The 23,176-nt window shown below is 43.1% G+C and overlaps 1 protein-coding gene and 1 long non-coding RNA gene across 2 annotated transcripts in view; one reads left to right on the forward strand and one right to left on the reverse strand.

Annotated features, from left to right (window-relative positions):
• LOC306971228 overlaps positions 1–23,176 on the reverse strand; it is a 534,022-nt gene that overhangs the window by 96,830 nt on the left and 414,016 nt on the right. The window lies entirely within an intron of this gene.
• mctp2a (multiple C2 domains, transmembrane 2a) overlaps positions 1–23,176 on the forward strand; it is a gene marked incomplete at its 5' end in the record, with an annotated part of 111,629 nt that overhangs the window by 67,530 nt on the left and 20,923 nt on the right. The window contains 2 exons of the mRNA XM_079568396.1: positions 8,308–8,427; positions 14,615–14,656. Coding sequence (XP_079424522.1) covers positions 8,308–8,427; positions 14,615–14,656 — 162 coding nt within the window. The remainder of the gene's footprint in view (positions 1–8,307; positions 8,428–14,614; positions 14,657–23,176) is intronic.

The following is a 23,176-nucleotide window of genomic DNA, read 5'->3' on the forward strand; positions in this document are numbered from 1 at the left end:
GTCGTGAAATGTCAATGATTTAACATTAAATTTGTACCAAAAGTTACTGCCGGCGATTTATTTTATTCTGAGTGGATAACTTTTGTTGTTCTGACACCTTTGACAAAGGTCTGAAATGTGGCAGACATTTGGACTGAACCTGTTATTAAAGTGCATTTGACACATTTGCTAAAACAAAAAAAGAAAACATAAAAAAAACAGCTTTCTTTAGATTGGCCATTTTTGTCATTTTTATAGTTACACTTCCTTATTGCAGGAGTTCTCAACCGGGTCGCGAGACAAATTTGAGGGGTCACCAGAGAATATAGATACAAATATATATTTTAATATTATTATTTTGGTATTATAGCATGCATGCTATTTTACTAGGGTGCCATTTTTTGTTCTAAATTTGATTCATTTTATTTTAGCCATTGTATTGTCTTTGTTTTTTTTAGAATTATATAGGTTAATGTCCCTGTTTTTCCCATGGTCTGACCCGGGCGGGGGTCACGATCCTAATTAACTGTTATAATGGGGGTCACGGCTCCAAAAGGTTGAGAACCACTGCCTTATTGGATACTGACAGGAAGTGACATAGATAAACTTTACCTCTATGTCACTTCCTGGACATTATCCATCTAAATAAGTCACATTTTCAAAAGCATTCAAACCTGTCATATGCACTTTGTAGTGGGTCGTAGGCGTTTGTAGATTTCATTAGACAGTCTGTAAGTTTCAATGTTCTACAATTGTATTAGATTGCGTGTAATTGACTGCCTGGGCCCTGCAATTTGATGTAACACCAGCAATATAATTGAATACTTTCAAAAGTCCCTCCCCTTTTGCAGATCTCAGACACTAATCAGAATCCACCGGTGCCATCGCTTTGACCAATGAGACACTGTTTTCCCGTGAACCGGCCCGTCAGGTCCAATCAATCAAACACTTTTCAAATTTTGATCCCGCGCTCTCCTCATTTTGCAAATTCGGAGTGGCTTTGTGGTCATATCAGGAAGTGGGGGCAATCGTACAGACTGTCACTTTAATATCAATGCTTGAAACACAGAACTATGTCGGTGTGTTCTAATATTCACTTCTGTTGAGCTATTTTACTTGTCGTTGATGTATTATGTATAGTTTTATTCGTGTCACGGCTTGTCAGTGAGAGGTTAAAGGCTGATCGTGAAGCTACATCAGTTGAAGCCGGAAAGCTGACACAAAAACACAGAAATGACTTCCGCGTTTGCTGATAGTTTAAAGGGACACATTCTTAATCTGAGCTTAAAAACAAATTTTGGGTTCCACAGCATTGGCATTTCACCATTTTTATCATTTGAAAATAATGCCTGTAGAAGGATAAGGCAGTAGTGGGAATGACTTTCATACTTTCAGTGTCATCATGGTTAGCGACGTTATGGCGCTGTGATGAACACACTTTGGGGTCAAGACGGACACTAACAAGCGAGTGCTGAGAATGGCACTTATCTACTTTTAATTCACCATTTGAAAGTGCCTGTATTACAATATTAGGGCTCCAAATCTGATCTGTGAATGGATGAATAAATAAAAATGTGCAAATGACAATCTAATACTTGAATTGAGTTGAATTGTATTGAGTTGAATTGAATTTTAATTGAATTGAATTTAGATTGGAATTGGAACTGGAATTGAATTGAATGGTAATTGAATTGAATTGAATTGAATTGAATTGAAATGGAATTGAAATGGAATTGAATTGAAATGGAATTGAATTGAAATTGAAATTGAAATGGAATTGGAATTGGAATTTAATTACATTTTGAATTGAATTGAATGGGAATTGAATTGAATGGGAATTGAATTGAATGGGAATTGAATTTAATTGAAATTGAATTGAATTGAATTGAATTGAATTGAATTGAATTGAATTGAATTGAATTGAATTGAATTGGATTTGGATTTGGATTTGGATTTGGATTGGAACTGGAATTGAATTGAATGGGAATTTAATTTAATTGAAATTGAATTGGAATTGAACATTTTATTTCGAGCCATCTAAACAAAACTATACAGTGTTCAAGCACAATACAGAGACAAGGGTACATGCCATATCTGTCCAAGATCATTTTAACCTTTACAAACAGCACACTTCCTTTGCCCCTATAATTGGCCAACAACATAAAATAAAAAACATTCTAGCTCGAAAAGGAGTGGGAAGAAGACAGACTTATTTACTCCCACCCCATTCATATATATGATTACGGACTTTAAAAAGACAGTTTAGTGTCTTTGCTGTGATGTTCTATGACCCAGGCAGTGCAGATCAGAGCACAACCACAGAAGATGAAGAGACAACCAAAGAGAATAGGATGTAAAAGATGATAAGTAAAGCATAATATGAAATGTTGTTTTAGGCCGCATTATGTAATGAACTCTCTCAACTCATTTTGTAATCAAACCGGTCACTGCTCACTATCAAGCAGTTAAATACTTCATTCATGATTTATACGTCACTTATAAGACAAGTCAGAAATGGTTTAGCTTGTTAAAAAGTATAGTTAGGTCTAAACCAGGGGTGTCCAAACTTTTTTCCACCGGGGGCCGTATATAGACATGTATAAAGCATGGAGGGCCACAGATCAATGCATTCAAATGTTCAACTGTGTGTATTTAAGAGAGGTTTAAACCATTCCACACACTTTTATATAGGCTTAGAACCATAATGCCAGCTCAGTCCCACAATAAATGTTCTTTTTTGAGGTTTGAATTGCGTGGAATTATTAAAATGGCTGTAAAAAGAAAATCTCTGGCAATGTGTGGCAATAAAACAAGAAGGCTGTGGGCCTCCAAAAATTGGTATGAGGGCCGCATTTGGCCCTCGGGCCGCACCTTGGACACCCCTGGTCTAAACATACTCATCGACTGAACAGTAAAGTAATCACTATTTAGCTTCTTATAAATGAGTAACAAATGATGAGGCTATTGAGGCAAATGCTTCAATACTGTGCGGTCTTCATAAAGTGTTGCCGCTTATTTGATCAAATTATACAATAAGTTGAAGGTAAATTCGAAAAATACGGTTTTATTTCACAAATAAGTGAATATTTGACTACATTTTGAACTGTTATTAGAAAATGCGTCTCGACAGGCTTACATTTGACCCAGTCCTCAAAGCCGTGGCCCACACTGAATCCAACCCGAGGCCTCCTTTCCCGTGTATGCTAACCATTACACCACTGTGCCACCTCCTCCTTCATTACCGCCACATGTCCAAGTCTCCTCCAGCCGCAATGCACAACCCAAGTGAAGACACCTACAACGCCACTCCTAATAGTGTATAAAGAAAAAAAAAAAAGGCATGTAGCGCCCGGATATCCCTGACAGTTCTAGTTTATAACCTCATTTAGCCGCTCAGTTTAGACTCCCCAACCATTGTAATTTCTCCTCCCGCAAAAAAAAAAACCACGGCGCTTTTATCTCGTCCACTGAGCCAGAACGAGTGGAAATTTGCATTAGCGGGCGATTATGAACACCTATGACAGATCCCCCCCCCCCCCCGTCCCGCGCAGGAGGCACCCTGGGAGGAAATGAATGCGTCGACTCGCGCTGGAAGACAGAGACCAGGCAATTAGGCTTTAGTGGTTAATGTATCCGCGTTTGCCGAGGGGGGCCAAGCGGGTTCAACGCTCCTGCTGGGGCCCGTGTCAGTTTGCGAGCGCCACGCCTTCCTCTATCCGTGAAGTTTTCCCTTCTCCCCCCCCACACCCCCCCCCTTTACCAGCCAGGACACGGTGTGAGAAATGACAAGCTACCTGTCCGCCGGTGAGTTTGAAATCCTCCGGGGGTGAAGGGAGGTGTGCGGTGGTGGTGGTTGGGGGGGAGTTTAGAGCAGAGGCGTGGGGGGGGGGGGGGGGGGGGGGTCTCTCGGGAGCCGCTGACAGGGGATGACGTAGGTTATTCATAACAGAGGAAGGATGGCAGCGAGAGTTACAGTCATGCATATTCATTGTTTATCTTTTTATATCCTGCACACACCGGCGCAGGCATGTCGGGAAGGGGGGGGCCGGCTCAGAGCAGATCCTATGGTGTTTGTTTGTTTGTTTGTCCATGTCCTGGTCAACATGCTGGGTTTCTCAACCAGGGGTACGCGGACCCCTAAGGGTGATGGGATTAATTCATAATTTATTGTTGTTTCAAATATGAGAGAGAATATGGCTGCCTTCTCTTAACCTCTGAACCCCCCGCCTTAACCAAGTACATTTTCTCCAGTTCAGCTTTACCTTAATCGAAAAGCTTCTTGACTGGAGCTTGCACACATTTTTGGCCAGAGCAACGTCTTATTTGAAAGCTAAGACCTACAAAAGTGATCTACGATCTCAGAGCCATGGGAAGATATTTTAGTTAGGGGGTGCTGAGGGACAAAATGTACCCCCCAAAAAAACGCTTTTTCTGCGCATATTTCCTATTTATTAATATTGCCTGCGGTTCCAGAACTATCCACCAGGGGGTGCCGCAGCCCCCTCAGCACCCTGGGTTCCCGCGGCCTTGAACGATCTATGTCGCCGCCATTTTTGTCATGTTTTTTTGTCTCTTTCTTTTTGCTTTTTCATCATTTGTTGCGTTCTTGTTGCTTTTTTTGTTGCTTTTTTGTTGCGTTTTCATCACTTTTTTTTGTGGCTTTCCCGGGCACGTTTTTGTCGTTTTTTGATTTTTCTTCACTTTTTGTTGCCTGTTTCATTTCTTTTTTTTGTTGCGTTTCTGTTGCTTTTTTTGCTGCTTTCCGACACAATTCTGTCGCTCTTTTGTTGCTTTTTTTGTGTCAATTTATTGTTGCCTTTTCATTCTCGTTGTTGTCACTATTTCTGACGTTTTTTGTTCAAGATGCTTTTAGATTTGGGTAAAGCCAAACTGGAAAAAAGGTGCTCGGTTCAGGAGGGGGTTAAGAGATTAAAGAGACTGCAAGAGATGCAAGTTGGTCATTTTATACTCACTACAGCCACCTTAGGTCATACGTGTAACTGCAGCTTCTATATTAAGCTCGTGCATGACGTTGACACCTTTCTGAGTGACTGTGCAGGATTTTAGAGGCAGTTGTGGTGAACAGTCAGGGCTCATTCTACACATTAGGACATGGCTGGAACATGTAGGAGGAGGAAAATACTTAGTTTTAACATTTTTAAACTCCGTATAGTCCCTTTAAAGAAACAGGCCACCATTTTTCCATACTGGGATGTGTTCTTACCTGAGCTTAGACGAGTTGATGTGTACCTGTCTGGTCTTTGTGTGTGCCCTCAGTCAAGCAAAATGACCAAACGGCCTTGGAAGCATAAGATTGTATATAGCTTTGTACTCTTTTTCCAAACTGGAGCATATTTCACTATCTTAAAAAGGGAAATCAGTCGTTAAGTGTGTGGTTGCAAGAATTCGGAGCTCAAATTTGTCCCATGAATGATATTTTTCCAATGGAATAAATTGTGGAGTTTTGATCATTACTTTGGCAACATGGTGAAGTAATATGTAATGGGACTTTATCGCAAAATGTTTTAACTAGGGATGCACCGATACCAGTATCGGGTATCGGGCCGATACCACATGCTTGTACTCATACTCGTACTCATTCATGAGGTCCCGATACCAGAAACCGATACCATTTGACGTGCGGCCAGCGCAGCTACGAGGCGCAGCTCTCAGCTGAGGAGAGAAGAAGCAACAAACTGGAGAATTGTTTAGTGTAAACACAATAATCCACATAGAGCTGACTTTATTACAGACTGCGCTCTCTAAATCAGAGTCTGTGCTGGATTTAACCAGAGCTAAATGTTGTTACTGCTGCAGCGTCTGCAATGTTTACAACATACAGGCTAACGATGCTAACTCGCGGCTAGCAGTTTTGGCCATTCTGACGCCGTTTTAAGCCCAGGGGTTTATTCATCTGAAAAACTAACCCAGCGACTAAAAAGTCCTCAGATAATCCAACGCAAAGAGATACAGCATGTTTGTAATGAGCAAAAATGAGCTGCAGCAGAACATTGAAAACGCTGTAGCTTCTCGCTAAGTTACTACAAACACACGAGAAAATCCACACGGAGCTGAAGTAAAGACGAAAAGAGACCATTTAAGTAACATCTCAATACTATTGTTAAATAAAAACACATAAATGAATAAAGCTCAGGCATTGGGAGCGTTTGGACATGGACTTTTCTGTCTATGATGGACAGAGACATAAAAATTAAAAATTATATTGAATGAAAATAAGAATAAATAAATAAATGTCATCAGCACAATTCTAATATAACTGCTCTTAAATTGTAGCCACTTTATTTAAGGAAATGTAAATGAGTAAATTTACTAATTACAAACCAATCTGCTGTGAAAAAAGTAAGAATGTTGAAGAAAATGCCTTGTACTCGTATCGGTATTTGGTATCGGTGAGTACTTAAATCCAAGTACTTGTACTCGTATCGGTTTTAGAAACAGTGGTATCGGTGCATCCCTAGTTTTGACCTTTTTTTTTTTTTTTACATTAGAATTCAATGCACAATCACAAAAAGGGGGAATAAAGGTGTCCTGGGAGGCATCACTTAAAGGTGCTTGAGAAGAGCCCCATGTGGTTACGGTTGCGTTGGGGCGAGTGACCCAGGGCGGTCAGGTTACGGCAGCGTCAGCATTACTCACGGTTCATGGTTTGCTCGCTGTGGGCGTGTGAGACTCGTCCCCGGCCTTGGCAGTAGGTAAACCCACCCCCCGCCCCCCTACAGTCGTACTGGGTGGGTGCACGCGTGAGACACAACCCCCCTGGAGCTGTTGTGCTCGTACCGCTCCATGACAGGAAGGGTCTGCCGTTTACAGACCTGCCACTAGAGCTGCAGGCCTCGACACTCCAACCACCTGACCATTAACACTTTAGCGAGCAGCATATTGTGCCAGAGCCGCCTCTAGCACTGCAAACCCCACGCTTCCTCATGTCGGGTAGGATACCTGAAAACCTGGGCTATGGCAGCAGCACGGGCACACAAGTCATCGTGATGGATCCTGGGGTCGATTGTAATAGATTGTAATAGATGTTAGCTGTCGTTCGGATCACTCCTTTACAGAATTGTAAGCGATTATAATTCAGTGTGTTGCCAAATTTTCAATTTTAATTCCAAGGCTGGTGTTGAACATTTCAAAACCAGCAATGGTCTGCACGATCGTAGCATGTTTTTTTTTCTTCTCTTTTATATGGTGTAAGAGCAGGACTGGGTACCGTTACATTTTGTTCTGATACCAGTACTTTAACAATACTTTAATACTTTGTCCAATACTGATAAATTATTTGTCATCTAAAACCTGAAAGCACAACGATAACGTGTGGAGGATAGGCTAATGAACACATTGAGTGCCAAAAACGTTAAGCTTGTGTTCGCTTTTTTTATATAATATTGTTACGAAACTAGACAATCTAATAGACCTTTATGTGTGATTTTGGTAGCTCTGTGAGGAACAGAAGTCAAATAAATAATGATGTAAAAAAAGGAAAAAACGATCTGGATATTTTATATATTATTGCGTTTTTCTTTTCTTTTTTTAGTCTGAAGGGGCCTGGTGTTTCAGAGCGAACAGCTGTAAAGCCGATACTTCTCTCTCTCTCTCTCTCTGGAGTGCATTTGACAAAGTGTGTTTTTAAACGGTCAAAATCGGTCCAAGGACGGCTGAGAAACATCTTGTTAAAGTCTTCAATCCGAGAACCAGGCTGTTTAAATGCACACGCGATAAAAAAACGATCGATGACACGCGGTGTTTCAAAACGTGTCAACAATGTTGGTGATATTGTTGCAAAAATATGGAATAGATGAGGAATAAATTGGGGGGAAAATGGGGAAATGGGAAAAGAATGGTGGAAATAACCAAAAAATGAGGGGGAAAAATGGGGAAAAGGAGATTAAAAAATTGGGAGGGGGGGAGTCCAAACATTAGGCTACAATTTTGGAAAATAAAATGGGAAAAATGGGAGAAAAAAAATGAGGGTAAAGAAAGAAAAATGTATTTGAGCTGAAACACTTCCCTTAATGCTGTCCCTGGAGCAATAGCATCAACACTTGGATTAATTATTATAATTTTTTCGGTACCTGCTTTCGATACTCTGACTTTTTTACAACACCAAAGTGGTATCGTTTAACGGTGCCCAGCCCTAAACAGAAGTGATTCTCAGCTGGTGTCAGCAAATTTCCCTTCCCTTGCCTTTAGCTTATCCCCAGTTTTCTATGGTGTGTGTTTGAGCTTTGCCGTATGGAAACGAGGCTTCTGTGACGACTCGAGTGCATCGTTTCCCGACGCCGCCGCTCACTGTCCTGTCCTCTTCCTCAGATCTTCCTCGTGACCGTGTGGAACTGGGAGCTCTTCATGCTGCCACTCTTCCTCCTGGTGTTGATCAGCTGGAACTACTTTCAGCTGGGCACGGGGAAGACCGCCTCCAACCAGGACCTGGTGAGTCAGCGTCGACTGAAACAAATCTGCAGATATCAATCACATGGTGCCCGGCCAGATCTACAGAGAGAGAGAGAGATATCATTTCATTTACTGTGTGCTTTAGTCATGCGTTTGGGTTTAGGCTTTTTCTTTTCTGGTTTTGTCCTGATTTGATCTTGATCTCGATCTGGTGGTGCTCGGATGGTCAAATAATGTGTTATGATGTGATGGGAAGCTGAACTCTCACAGTTTTGTAGGCCTTTCAAATGAGGCACTACACTGTTGCTCTCCAGGTAAGAAGCTTTTCGATTTGGGTTATCGATTATTGAAATACTTTAGCGATCGATTCATCTTTTCCTAGTATTCTCAGACTCACAAAGAGCCAGTGTAGAGTGTATGTTGTACATAATTATGATTTAGTTTTTCTGAGTCCCAGCCTCCGGTTGTTAAAGCTCAGTGGCTGAACTCTGGAGGTTCTTAGCGTTGAAATGAGGAATCCCATGTTCACACAAACTCGTGTGTGTGTTCATGCATGAGCAGCTTTTGAGCTGTAGTGACATTTTAAAGCACTAAGAACCTCTTGAGCCCTCAAGAGGTGTCACCGATCGATTAATCATAAAAAATAATAAATAATAATGGAGATTAATCAATTACCAAGAAAACCCTCAGTTCCATCCACAGATTGACAGTTGGACCCCAGTAGTAAGTGGTAGTTGTAGCCTATAGTAGGGATGCACCGATCCGACACGGGTATCAGATATCGGAGCTGATACTGAAAAAAATACAATATTTGGGCTACAAATATCTTATACTGAACCGATACTAGTTTTGGCTCATAAAAACACCAAAACTAGTATCTAGCCTTAAAAACCAAACCTTTACCACCTAAATCTAAGTGAATATTGTAAAGCTAAGAACCAGGAGAATCCAATCGCTGATGTATTGTTGATCGCCGCGCAAAATTCTATTGGCAATAGCATGCTAAAGCTAGCGAAAACTAATCCAGGCTGGGTCAGAAACTATAATAGAAATACCTGAAGTAGCCTGATAAAATAAAATTGTGTGTTTTAGTTCTAACATTTTTGTAATGATCAGATCACTTTATGTGAGTTGTTTATATTAATGTAAACTAAACCTCCTAACCCCCATCTGAACAGACCACATTTCTCTAATTTGGCTTTACCTAAAAAAAAATGCAACAAAAAAGCTATGAAAAAGTGAAAAAAACAAAACAAAAAAGGGACAAAACATGATGAAAAAGCGACACGAGAGCAACAAAAAAGGGACAAAAGAGTGATGATGAAAAAAGTTAAAAAAGTGACAAGAAGTTGAACAGTTTAGATTAATTTTGTTGCTTTCGAATGAGCCGTAATGCAGTGGTCCCTCGCTGTAACGCGGTTCACCTTTCGTGGCCTCGCTGTTTCGCAGATTTATTTTTGGTACAATTTTGCATGTTTTTTTTTACAGTGTATGAACGCCATTGTGTTCTGTGTCCTGATTGGCTAGTCACAGAATGAGCCCTCCTCTCGCTGCAGAGAGGATCTCTGTGGACCGTCAACACATCAGCGCACCCCACACACCGCAGAGTCACGGGCCGGGCAGCAGCGAGTCCGAGTCTGTGTTTACTTTCTCTGCAAAAACAACACCGCTCGTCTCAGCTAAACACTCGCCTTCTGAAGCCTGAAACTGCTACCATAAAACTTTGGTCGTGATGATGATTGTCTCTTAGTTTTTTGATGTGAATCTAAAAATCTTATTACACAAAAAAATCACACAGTGACACCAGGTATAAGGGAGAACCCGTGTGAACTAGTGAGAAAATAGTATAAAGTGTGTGGTGAGGGGTTTTACAGCCTTAAAACATATATAATGTAAAAAATAAAGCTGACTTTGTTTATTGCGGGTTATTTTTAGAACGTAGCCCCCGCGATAAACAAAGGAACACTGTACTGGCCTATCTAAGCTCCAGTCAAGAAACTTTCAGATTTGGACATAACCGAACTGGAGAAAATGCTCTCCGTGAAGGTGGGTAGTAAGAGGTTAATGTAGACAAGTCATCCTTGTTAAATGTTTATCTAAGAGCTTATCAATAGATGTAATTGATAATTGATCTGTAACATGAGAATAAAATATGACTTTATTGATCTTACAATGGAGAAAAGTCAATTACATTTCTCACTCAGAGAAAGCTACTTTTAATAAAATCTCTTGTATCGGTAAATGTCAGGTATCGGTAAATGTTGGATATCGGCAGATACTCAAACCCCAGTATCGGTATCAGTAGCAAAAAGGCTGGATTGGTGCATCTCTGGCCTATAGGGTCGTAATAATAGAAGTAGTAGTAGTGGTGGCTGTGGTAGTATCCGGACTTTTACTGGTTAACGGTAAATCTGCCAATCTTTTGTTTCCTTTTCTCTCTTGTGCAATGGGGGAAAGCACTTTCTACTTCTCTCAATGTCGAAACACAAACTTCCGAGGATATCCATTTTCCAACCTTCAAAACATCCGCTCACAGTTCTCGTCGGACAAAAGGACGAGAGCTTATTTTAGCGGCGGTTATGCAACAATAGCATGTAGCGCACCCGCGGAAACATAATGGAATGGGCGTATTATGAGAGCGCTTACAGAGCGCCGCGATTGATTGTGTCGGCCCTGTGCATGTATCTGCGCCGATTACGCTGCTTTCCCCCAGTCTCCGGGGGCCCATTATAACGTCAGGGAAAAGAGCCCCAGTCAAAGCCTATATGAAACACACCGGCGGGGCCCAGCGCATGTCGGCAGGACCGGGAAGAGTCCCCCAATTACCGCGCGAAGGGGAGGACATGCGGCGCGGCCAAATCAAGACCTTATTAGCGCCGTTCGTTGGAAGGTAATTCGTAAATGTAGACTCAGGAATGATTCTTTTTGAGTTGATTTCAGCTGTTATTACATAGAAATGTGTCATTGTCTCCAAAAGATGACAATAATTACAGTAGTGGGCAATTTAGATCTAAGTGAATAACCATGCTAACAGTTCACGAGTCCAAGAGCTTCGACTGATGCTTGTGAGTGCAGGATTGATTTGCTTAAAGGACATTTTTAAATGTGGTGTAATTGCCGTAAGTTCTTGACACACGGGCTTGTTTGTCAAAGGATATTTTACTTCAGGAATGATTGCAGACTTCGATCTCTTGTGCATGAGACGGTACACAATGCACATTGCTAGTGCTAAGAGCAGGCTTTGTGTTGTGTTGTGGAGAATGCAGCGTCTGCCCTCCACACGTCTGTGAAGGTCAGTGGCGTTCACACTCCTCCTGCCCCTGGTCCCCGGCGCCTGGTGGGCCTCCTCTCCAGCCCGGAGCTCTGTTACTGCCCTCAAACCTCCCTCTGCATCGTGCCACTGTTCCTGGGCAAAGTGAATGCACTCCAAAACATGTTTTCTTTATCTCAGTACGGTTTAATGGACTTCAATGGCTGTTTTTAATTCTACATATTATGCAAAATTGTTTTTTTTGTTTCAAGCTTCAGACTAGAGACAGGCGATCCCAATTGATCCAGTATTCATAATGTGTTTTTATCTGATGATGTCAGTTCTATTAATTCCTTCCCCACACAGTTTAGCATCATCATCAATAGTTAGCATTGTTTAGCTTTTTTTGTTTCTTCACTTTTTCTCCCTTAGGGCTGCACAATATGCACAATATATTAGTTTTTGTTGCCTCAATATCAGACGACACAATTTCCATATCTCGCGCGCCTCAGTATATCGCAACATCACAAAGAGTCTGACTCAGATTTACATACTTCGTGCCCTAAACACGCCCTAAATACAAAAGCAAGGTAACGTCATAATCCTTTTTTTGGCCTAATTTTGGTCCAGATTTAGTATTTTTTTAAGTCTTAATTTGACACGATTAAAAAAAAAAGGAAATAACATAAGTCAGTAATGTGGCAATGGAAGCCTATCGTTTGCACAGTATTCAATATTTTGGTCATGTGGTACGACACCATTCTCTAGTAACCATAATGATAATTGGTGACGCATTCATTATCTTAATTCAATTGTGTTCTCTAGAGCAATATTCAAGATACTTTGTGTCATATCGCGCAACATCATTTTCAACAACCATAACGATACTTAAAACATTCATTATCTTTATTCAATTGTGTTCTCTAGAGCAGTGGTTCTCAACCTTTTGGAGCCGCGACCCCCATTACAACAGTTCATTAGGATCGTGACCCCCGCCTGGGTCAGACCAGGGGAAAAACTGAGAGGATATTTTACCTCACGTCATCAGATTTTTTACCATCATTTTTTTGTTGGGTATTCAACTAATTTTTGTAACTTTTTTGTCATTTTTTTCGTCCATTTTTTGTCACATTTTTGTAATTTTTTGTCAAATTTGTATCAATTTTTTGTAATTTTTTTGTCACATTTTTTTTTTATTCTTTCGTCAATTTTTTTTCAAATTTTTGTCATATTTTTGTCATTTTTTTGTCCAATTTTTGTCATTTTTTGGTCAAATTTTTTCAGCAATTTTTCGTCACATTTTTGCCAATGTTTTCTCGCTTTTTTGTCACATTTCCATCCAAGTTTTCTTACTATTTTCACACCTTTTTTCCAGAAGCTTTTGGATTGGGGTAAAGCCAAACTGGAGAAAATGTGCCCGGTTAAGATGGGAGTTAAGGGGTTAACCTATATAATTCTAAAAAAACAAAGACAAACAATGGCTGAAATGGCGGCACGGTAGCGCAGCGGTTAGTGCTCTCGCTTTACAGCTAGAAGGTCCGGGTTCGATTCCCACCTGCACGGGGCCTTTCTGTGTGGAGTTTGCATGTTCTCCCCGTGTCTGTGTAGGTTTCCTCCGGGCACTCCGGTTTCCCCTACCACTAAAAACATGCACAATAGGCCAGGATGAATGATGTGTGTGAGTGAATGTATGGTGGTGGTCAGAGGGTCTGTTGGCGCAGACGTGTGTAGTCGCGAAAGCGCCTCTGACAGTCTCCCCCAGGGGAAACTGAAGCTACAAACGTTTACCACCACTGAGTATGGAGTGAATGTCCAATTGTCTCATGTAAAGCGCTTTGTGACTATATGTCTGTGAAAGGCGCTATATAAATAAAGATCTATCTATCTATCTATCTATAAAATGAATGAAATTTAGAACAAATAATGGCACCCTAGTTTAATAGCAACACCATCATAATAATATTAAAATATACATTTTTATCTATGTGCTTTGGCGACCCCCCAAATTTGTCTCGCGACCCCCTTGGGGGTCCCGACCCCTAGGTTGAGAACCCCTGCTCTAGAGCAATATTCAAGATATTTTTTGTCATTTCGTTCAACACCATTTTCAACAACCATAACGATACTTAAAACATTCATTATCTTTTTTCAATTGTGTTCTCTAGAGCAATATTCAAGATATTTTTTGTCATATCGCACAAAACCATTCCCAAGAACCATAACGATCATTGCAACATTCATTATCTTTACTAAACTGTGTTCTTTAGCGCAATAATGAAGATATTTGTTGTCATATTGTGCAACACTGTTATATAATTTGTATATATATATGATCGTTATTAAATAGTTTGAAGTTTTCCCTTTAAATCAATGAAAAAGCCTCCTGCATCTACTCAGAAAAAGTAATTTTGTCCAAACCGCACACACCAGACTCTAAATCCAGCTCGCTTGTCCTCCCGCTATGTGTTTTCTGCAGTGCATCCTTCCTCCTCTCGCTCTCCTCTCTCATTGTGCCGCCGTCCCTGGGCCACGCTAAAACTCAGTGCCCCAGCCTCATCTCCGGCGCGTCACCCGGTCGCCCCTGCGCACGACCCGCCGGCCGCCGCGCTGACACAGCGGGCGCCGCGCTCAGGTCAGGGATGACTTAGATACAAAGTGATCCGCGCTACAACATCCAAATTAAATGCTTTTATTTTTCCCTTCGCAACCTCTCCCTTTCTCTGCTCTTCCCTTTGCTCGTGCTTATGTTTGCGGCAAAATGAGATTGCCTCGGTGCGACAAGAAGGCCCTCCGTCGCCCCGGCGCTTTTGTGTGGGGTCAGCCCTGTGATGCGGTCTCCACGGCAACGGGGCCTCCTCCCAATAGGGGCCGATGTAGTCAAAGGAAATTTCATTACGGAGGTGTTGAGAATGCTCCAGTGCGCGCGCGTCCCGTCGCTTTGGTCTCACCCTTTCGCCTCTTTCTTTCTTCCCGCAGGTGAACATGAGCACGGCGGACGAGGACGAAGACGACGAGAAGGTATTTTGTTTAGTTTTTAAAGGGATAATGCCGTCACACTCTGAGCAGCCTCCGCACAAAAGGGGGTGTTTTCGGCTCATCCTGGTGTCGCACGATGGCACGCGGTTGAAAAGTTTCAAGGTAACTGTAAAAAAGAAAAGCGGGGGGGGTGGGGGGGGGCAGTTTGGGGTTTTTGTGTGGATGCATATTTATAAGGACCGTGTGACCTCATTGTAATGGGAGGTTGAATTGGGCGACAAGGTGAGCGCGCCAAACACTATGTCCTTTTTATTCTTTCGTTTTTGTCCGTTACATTGAAAATTGTGTGTGAGCTTGAAAATTGTGTGAGTGACTTGTAACAAATTTACTAAATCAAAGTAAGAGTGGGAAAAATGCATTGAAAATAAACAGCTTTAAACCGATAATTGTAAATATTTAAAACAATGCATATTATTAAGTATTATTGATCATGCAGTATGTCCAATGCTATGAATAAATCATCAGGTACGATGTACTATTAAGGTAAAGTAAATGCTTATTTTACTACGAAATATCTTTATTGACATCTAAAAATGTCTTTAAAGGGACTATACGGAGTCTAAAAATGTTAAAAATAAGTATTTCCCTCTCCCTACATAATAATAATAATAATAATAATAATGCATTGGTTTTATATAGCGCTTTTCTGGAAACTCAAAGACGCTTTACGTTGCACTATTCATTCACTCCACACTCGGTGGTGGTAAGCTACTATTGTAGCCACAGCTGCCCCGGGGTAGACTGACAGAAGCGAGGCAACCAGTCTGCGCCATCGGCCCCCTCCGACCACCACCAACCATTCGCTAGGCTTCCTGGTGTTCCCAAACGGTCTCCAATCCAAGTCCTGCCAAGCCCTTCCCTGCTTAGCTTCCAAGGTCTGACGGGATTGGGCAGAGCAAAGGCGGTCTGGCCTTTCCTATGTTCCAGCAATGTCCTAATGAGCCCAGACCTGTTCACCACAACTGCCTCTATCACTGTCACTCAGAGACCTGAGGTGGCAGTAGTGAGTATAAAAGGACAAACTTGCATCTAGCTCCTTTAAAGGTGCATTATGTAGCTTTTTATGCGATAGAAAAGTTGATGTTTGTGCTTATTTGACCTTGTAGTGACCCAGCGGCTGTAGTATGAGTGGTCAACATGCCGCCTTTACTTTCCATCACGGTGGTCTCCAGGACGCTCCAGGCTCAAGTGTTTGGAAGGTTTTCACTGCTGATGGAGCCGCTCACAAGAAAACCTACGAAACAAGTGATCCTGGAGAGTTGTGGAGACCACTGCGAGCAAAAGTAAAGGCGCCATGCTGACCACTCATACGGCTGCTGGGTCACTACAAGGTCAAATACACACAAATATCCAAAAAAAATTCCCATAGAAAGTTGTGATGCACCTTTAAAACCCATGTCTTATCAGTAGCACAAAAGTTGAGCATTCCCGCCTGCTTGTGCTGGAAACAGGTCAGGCCCCTCCAGTCCAAAGCCACAGCCACCCAAAATGCAGCAGCTAGCATTTCAAACAAACAAATAAACATCTGAGCTGAGGAACATCTTACGAAACATCTTCAATACAAAATAAGCCAGTACAGATGACTACTTGAAACAACATGTCATCCTTGTTTTCTAATTCGTCTTATCAGGGTTAGGAAGCGTATTGTTTTCTGTTCCCTTATCCTGCAGCCTAGTTAAATGGTCATGGGGATTTTCCCCACTCGAATATTACGACTTACGACGTCAAGTCATATGTAAACAAAAAGGCTAATGCTGCTAAAGTTCGCTGATAAGATGTTATGTGAACGTTTCTTCCCCCCAGATATAATTCAAAACTTTATAAATGACATTATTCGGTTCCCCTCTGGGGCCAAGACTCCCCTGAAAGAGAGATTTTTAATCCTGATTAAAGAGACTAGATGCAAATTGTCCATTTTATACTCACTACTGCCACCTCAGGTCATACATGTAGCTGCAGTCTCTATATTAAGCTCGTGCACGACGGCACTTTGGACCCGAATTATCAACTTTTTGAGTAAAAGTGCAGGTATGAGGTCACTCTACATATTAGGACATGGCTGGAACATGTAGGGGGAGGAAAAACTCTGTATACTCCCTTTAAAGGGGGGGGGGGGGGGGGGGGTATTATGCAAAATCGACTTTTTCAAGCTTTCCATCATGTTATTATGTCATTCCCTCATTAAAAACATGCCTGAAGTGTTGCCTTGGCACATTCACGTATTTTTGAGTAATCTGTAAAAACTCTGATGGCGGCCATTTTAGGGATAGGTTTGCCTGAGTTCTCCTAGGAACGCCCCCACCTCCTGGAGACGCCTCCGAGCTTTCGTCACCAGCCGAGTAACCAACCACTGCTCCTCAGCAGAACCCCCTCCCCACTGATGCCACAGACAGCGTGTGGAGGGGGCGTGTCTGAAAGGCTCAGAGGCTCTTAAAGAGACAGAGGCCTATTTCAAGACATTCACTACAGCCATTTTGAGAGAGACATTTTATACAAGGCAGTTATTCTAATTTACTGCATTTACAGACCAACAGAAGGTTTGCTCATCATTGTAGTGTGATATAGACTGGTGCTATGTGATTGAAAAAAGCAGAATACCCCCTCTTTAAATAAAGGTCATACAGAAGGCCACAACAGTTCGACGACGCGGCTTTAGAAAACGAGGTTTGGCAGTCAGATTAATTGTATTAACTTTTACTATCTCACTGCCACGTCAAGATCTACCACTCGTTTCAGTTTTCATTTTCAAGGCGTTGATCAATCTTATAGCGGATATCATTTCATACAAGCTGCCACTCCGAGCGGTTCAGACAGTGGGCGTTTTTTTTCACTTAGTTACCGCCATTTCTCCGCACGCCGAGAGAGCGAGAGGTCACGTCCATAAACCCGCACGCCGCCCAAAGTACACTCTCACCAAAACAATGTCAGATACAATTTACCAAACTTTCTGCCTACTTTTTCTTTTTTTTTTCTTCCCTTCCTTCCTCCCTTTTTCCGCGGCTCGCTCTTCTCGGCGGCACAAATGAGGCGCGCCGTGCACAGCAGCAAACTTTCCACTCTTGCCCCGGAGGTTAGCCACCCTCTTCCCTCTCGCCGCTCGCAACGAATCATAAATGTTTATTAATACGTCTCTCTGGTGTTTTCTCCCAAAAAACAAAGCAACGGGAAATCTTTAAGTAGCGCGAAAATTATCCCTCCCCTTCAGCGCATGATATTCAATTAGGCTCGCGCTTACTGTTTGCCGACTATAGAAGGGGAATTTGGGCGGATGGAGGAGAGCGATATTGCGGAAAGCCGCCCGGAGCCTCGGCAGTTTTGACCCTTGCGCCGCGGCGTCTAGTCCCGGCGTTCATATCCATAATGCGCTCAATATATTCTGCTGCCGTGACCCGGGGCTACGCAAAGATTCCGCTTCCCTTAAAAAAATAAATAAAAACAAAACAAAAAAACAGAGGCGGCAAATCCGGTGTGAAAGGACGGGCTAATTCGCCAGTCAAGAGCGTACTATAGGATCTGTGGGAGGTAATATGCTTTAGCAAACAACAGGCAGACAGGCGCGAGTTCTTCTGACAACTCATAAATGTTCGGAATAGGACTTAAAAGGTCTGGCATTACCCGTTATTTGGGGGGGGGGGGGGGTTGGGGGGCTCTGAGCTGCAGCGTCAAGCGGAGGAATGAGTGGGGCAGATTATGGGCAAAAAAAAAAGAATTGTCCACGATTTTGGCAGGAACGCCTGTAGCTGCCAAAGTGTTTTGAGGTTTGGCTATGCTAACGCGTGACACTGTCGGTCCGTGGTCTGGTTGTGGCAGTCCTGGGCCGAGTGTCCAGCCCCCTAACCTCCTCATTTACGATCGCGACTAGGGGCCGGGGCGATTTTGGGAAAGAAATAATCTTGATTATTTTCCCCCGTACTGATCGATCTCTGTTTTGGATGCGATTTTTTGTTGTTGTTTTTTGTTTTATTGATAAAAAACAATGAATGTGGCCTCGGTAAATGGACGCTGCTGTCAGACTCGAAATTGCGGCACCTTTAAACCTCCCCTCCTCACCTGCACCACGCAAAAACACGCAAACATCTGCAAATGAGCGGCAAAAAAGTGGAAATGTCTGAAGAATGTCGGAAGCAGACAAGCGGGCGCATGGTTTGTGTGCGGAGCTTCACGAGGCCCAGACTTCACAGAGTTTAGCAGCTAACAGCTTAATACAGTGGTGTCAAATATATGGCAGGGCGCGCGAGATGATTTAATCCAGCCTAAATAAAAAAAACATAAATTCCAGAGTATGTATATAAAAAAGTAAGTCTCTAGCCCATTCCTGTGCGGAGTTATGATTTTTTAAATAACCAGAATGCTCACTCTAGCCACTAGGGGGCATTACATTTAAAAAAAGGAAAGAGTTCCACACGTGTCCAGCAGAGGGCACTGACATAAAAAGAGCTCAGGATATGAACAACACATTATATAGTCACGGGGTAAATGGACAGTCTGCCCCAGGGCGGCTGTGGCTTCAATAATATCTTAACACCACCGAGTGTGGCATGAATGAATAATGACTATGTAGCACTTTGAGGAACTTGTGACACAGGCTTGTAAAGTGCAATACAAGTGTAAGCCGTTGTTATTAATGAAGCTACAGTTAAGTTTAAGTTTAATGGTTTTGTATAGCTCAATATCAAAACAGAAGTCGCCTCACAGGGCTGCACCAAACATTAAGGCAATAAAACAGAGCAATAAATATGACAATGAAAAGTTCAGGTGAATCCAGGCAAATATAATGTCCAATAAGCATCGGCAGCAGGTAGCGACGAGCGGCGTGGTTGTTCCCCGTCCTTAGACTTTCCAGCACGGCAAGGAAAAACTCAAAAACCCGGCAGGAGGAAAGAGAAACCTTGGGGAGAACCACAGAAGGAGAGATCCACTCCCATGGACGGACAGGCTCCCTCAGCAGGCGGGCCAAGATCACAGACCGTCCAGTCCTATGATTCCAGAATGTAGGGTTCCTCCGTTCAGCCGGGTTAAGTTGAGGCTTCGACCAAATCCCAGTTTATTATTATTCATTTATTGGAAAAAATGTCTCTATTATATGTGCCCCGCGACCCGCCGTGGGAGCTGAATTTCGTCCCGTGACCCAAAATGAGTTTGGCACCCCTGACTTAATATGTACATAAAGAAATACTACTAAACAGTGCATTGTATAAAAGACCACTCAAACTAACACATCACTGTCAGACGTCCAGCTAACCCACTCTTAGGGGTGCTGTTACCATTTAACAGCTCAGCTAAAGGTCAGTCGCTGCTCACTCCCTTTCAGAATGCATTGTAGGAAATGTTGAGTTCACAACTTTTTTTCTCTCTGTAATATTTTGACGAGAAGTGCAAGAAGGAGAAAGGTCTTCAACCAACCCATATCTGTATTTTCGTCAAGAAGTCCCATTATTTTGATCACGTAATTATCACGTTTTCGTGCATTAGGCCAAAGCAGAGCCCCCTCACTCCACACGCCTCTAATTCTGCCCCGAGTCGAGACGGAGCTCCGGCCAATGCATCTGCTCACAGCCAGTGCTCTCAAAACAGGAAGACTGTCACGAAGGCAAAGCAATTTTATTTCTATGGCACATTTCATCTCGATGTGCCTGGCAGCAATACTAAAACACACATTAAAAACACAGTTATAGGATTAGTCGAAACACCATTTGCCAGATACACTGTGCACGTCTCACGTATTGATGGAGACCGTTCCAGAGCTCAGGTGCGACGGTGGCGCAGCTGGTAGAGCAGGGGTCGTCTCTTGATCGGAAGGTCGGGGGTCGAATCCCAGCTCCTGAAGATGCATGTTTGTCGTGTCCTTGTGCTGCCTTTGACTGCGCCAGTGCAATATCTCCTGCCGCCTCCTCTTACGGTAATGAATTACACAACTTAAAGGAACAGGCCACCGTTTTTCCATACTGAGATATGTTCTTACCTGAGCTTAGACGAGTTGATGCGTACCTGTCTGGTCTTTGTGCATGTGCTCAGTCACGCAAAACGACCAGAGATGATGTTAGCATTTGGCCTCTCTCAATGTATTCCTATAGCTCCAAACGGGGGGGAAGTTGGAAGCGACCACGCTCTTCCACGGGCACAAAGACCAGACAGGTACGCATCAACTCGTCTAAGCTCAGTATGGAAGAACGGTGGCCTGTTCCTTTAAGTATACCATCGTCAATGTGTCTTAAAGGGATTTTTCAGGATTTTTGACATAGGGCCTCATTTCCTAGTTATCCAGAGTGTCGTTGGTACCTGGAGATATTTTTTTTGTAATTCATGCTGTTCTTTTGTTTGAAGAGTTTCGTGGCGCTAGGCTAATGCAAGGCTAGTGCATTTCTATGGTATCAGCTAGCCTGCATTAAAAACAGTCTTACGCAGTCCACAGAGCACCTGACGCAAATCACTTATAACACCAGACCAACCATATAAATGTCTGTCGATACCTTATATTTGAGCAGCATCTGCTTCGTGATTGTATAAGCTACGCAGCGGCGGAGTGATCTACTAGAAAATAGTCCCTCAAAATGCGATCATTCATGTGATGCAGGTCAGTTATATTCCAAAAATTATTCTATCGACGCAGACATTTATATGGTTAGTCTGAGTGTTTTTAGTGCAGGCTAGCTGATATTGTAGAAATGCGCTAACCTTGCATTAGCCTAGCGCCACGAAACTCTTCAAACAAAAGAACTGCATGAATTACAAAAAAAATATCTCCAGGTACCAACAACACTCTGGATAACTATGAAATGAGGCCCTATGTCAAAAATCCTGAAATATCCCTTTAAACTCGCTATAGGCAATCTTCTTCCTTTCACGGCCCTCACAAACTTCTTTTTTCCCCCTATAACTTCTTCATCGCTACATTCATTCACCCAATTTGCAAAAGTGACTATTTCAATCATTGCCCCTTCCTGCTTTCCCCGAGCCGCGCACGTGCTGACAGCTAACCACTAAAGCATCCTCCTCAACAACTGTGGACTTTCCCTTTTTTAATTCCCGCGCTGCGGTTTTGGCGAGCCTCCCGAGCCCGTTCACACTCGTTGCAAATCGCGTATCGGCTTTCATCCACTAATTAAGCAGTCAGCCATGTTTGTTTTAAGCTGTCAGAGCTCATTAAACCGCGGCCAATTTGAGAGTCTTGTTATGGTCTCGCCGTCACTCCCGACGCCGGATCGCGCCGCGAGATCAAGACGGCCAGCTTTGCACCTCCCGTCAGCTGAAATATTTCGGGTTAAAGTGTGATCAGTGTTGGATTTTGCGACTTCAAACGCGCCGGTTTTATTTTCTGCTGGAAGGAGAAGGCCCCGCTCTCTCGGCGGAGGCTATCGTTCCCCCCCTTGAGGAGCCAAATATGTAAAGCTAAGAACTCGCCAGTGTGACGTTAAGAAGAGGCGAAAGGCAGTGTTACATGGGCAGTAATCCAGAACAGACGCGCGGCCCCCATGAACAAATCTATCCCGGGGGGGTGTAAGGGGGGGGGGGTCCCGTTCCGACGACTTACAAATTACAGCGTCGGCAAAGTGACTTCGAGTTTCGCCGCGAGGTACGGAGGCAATGTTTGAATCGTAACGTAAAGAAACAAGACGCGCGGGAAAGCCGGAGCCCCGAGTGGGTCGGTCGCCCCCCCCCCCCGGGTAGAGCGGCGGTGTGTGTGGGGCGGGCTGGATGGATGCGGCCCTGCGGGAGATGTAGGGTTGGTGGTGGTGGTGGTGGGGCAAAGGGGGTCATTTCGGGGCCCCGTCTGACCTTGACTGCATGTGTTTTTTTTTGGGGGGGGGGCAGGACCACACTAGCAGTGGCCGGGCTGTGACCGAGACGAGAGGGACTGGGGGGAGATCAGGAGTCAAGGCTAGAAATGGGTGATACTCTGAGAATGGAGATTGCAAATGACGTATGGGGGGGGGATAGTAACAGTTAAAAGCGTAGTGTTCGGGGATGTAGGGCAGGTTAATTGTAGGGTAGATGCTCCAAGAAAAGTTCATTTACGTTACATTTTCCTTCAAAAGGCCCAGTAATTTTTAGGTACAGTGTGTTTCTTTCTATTACGAAATGTAAATAAAAGCTGTGCCCTTGATGAACTTAAATCAGGGATGACAAACTCATTTGGGTCGGGGGCCGAAATCCAACTTCCTCGGCGGATCGCGGGCCGCATATAATGTTAACATGAAAATACTATTATGAGCTGTGATTTAAAATAAAAGCCAGACAGGACTGTAATAATTAATAACGGCTTGCACTGGTATTGTGCTTTACAAGCCGGTGTCACAAGAGTCTCAGAGTACACTGTGGTCATTATTCATTCACTCACTGTGGTGGTAAGCCGCCCTGGGGCAGACTGACCATTTACCACATGGCTATAATGTGTTGTTCATTTTCTGATCTCTAATTATGTCAGTGCCCTCTGCTGGACACATGTGGAATGTTTCCTTTTTCATTTAAGTTGCCCCCTAGTGGCTGGAATGAGCAAACTGG

This window comes from Gobius niger (assembly GCF_951799975.1).
Source record: "Gobius niger genome assembly, chromosome: 12".
Lineage (NCBI taxonomy): Eukaryota > Metazoa > Chordata > Actinopteri > Gobiiformes > Gobiidae > Gobius > Gobius niger.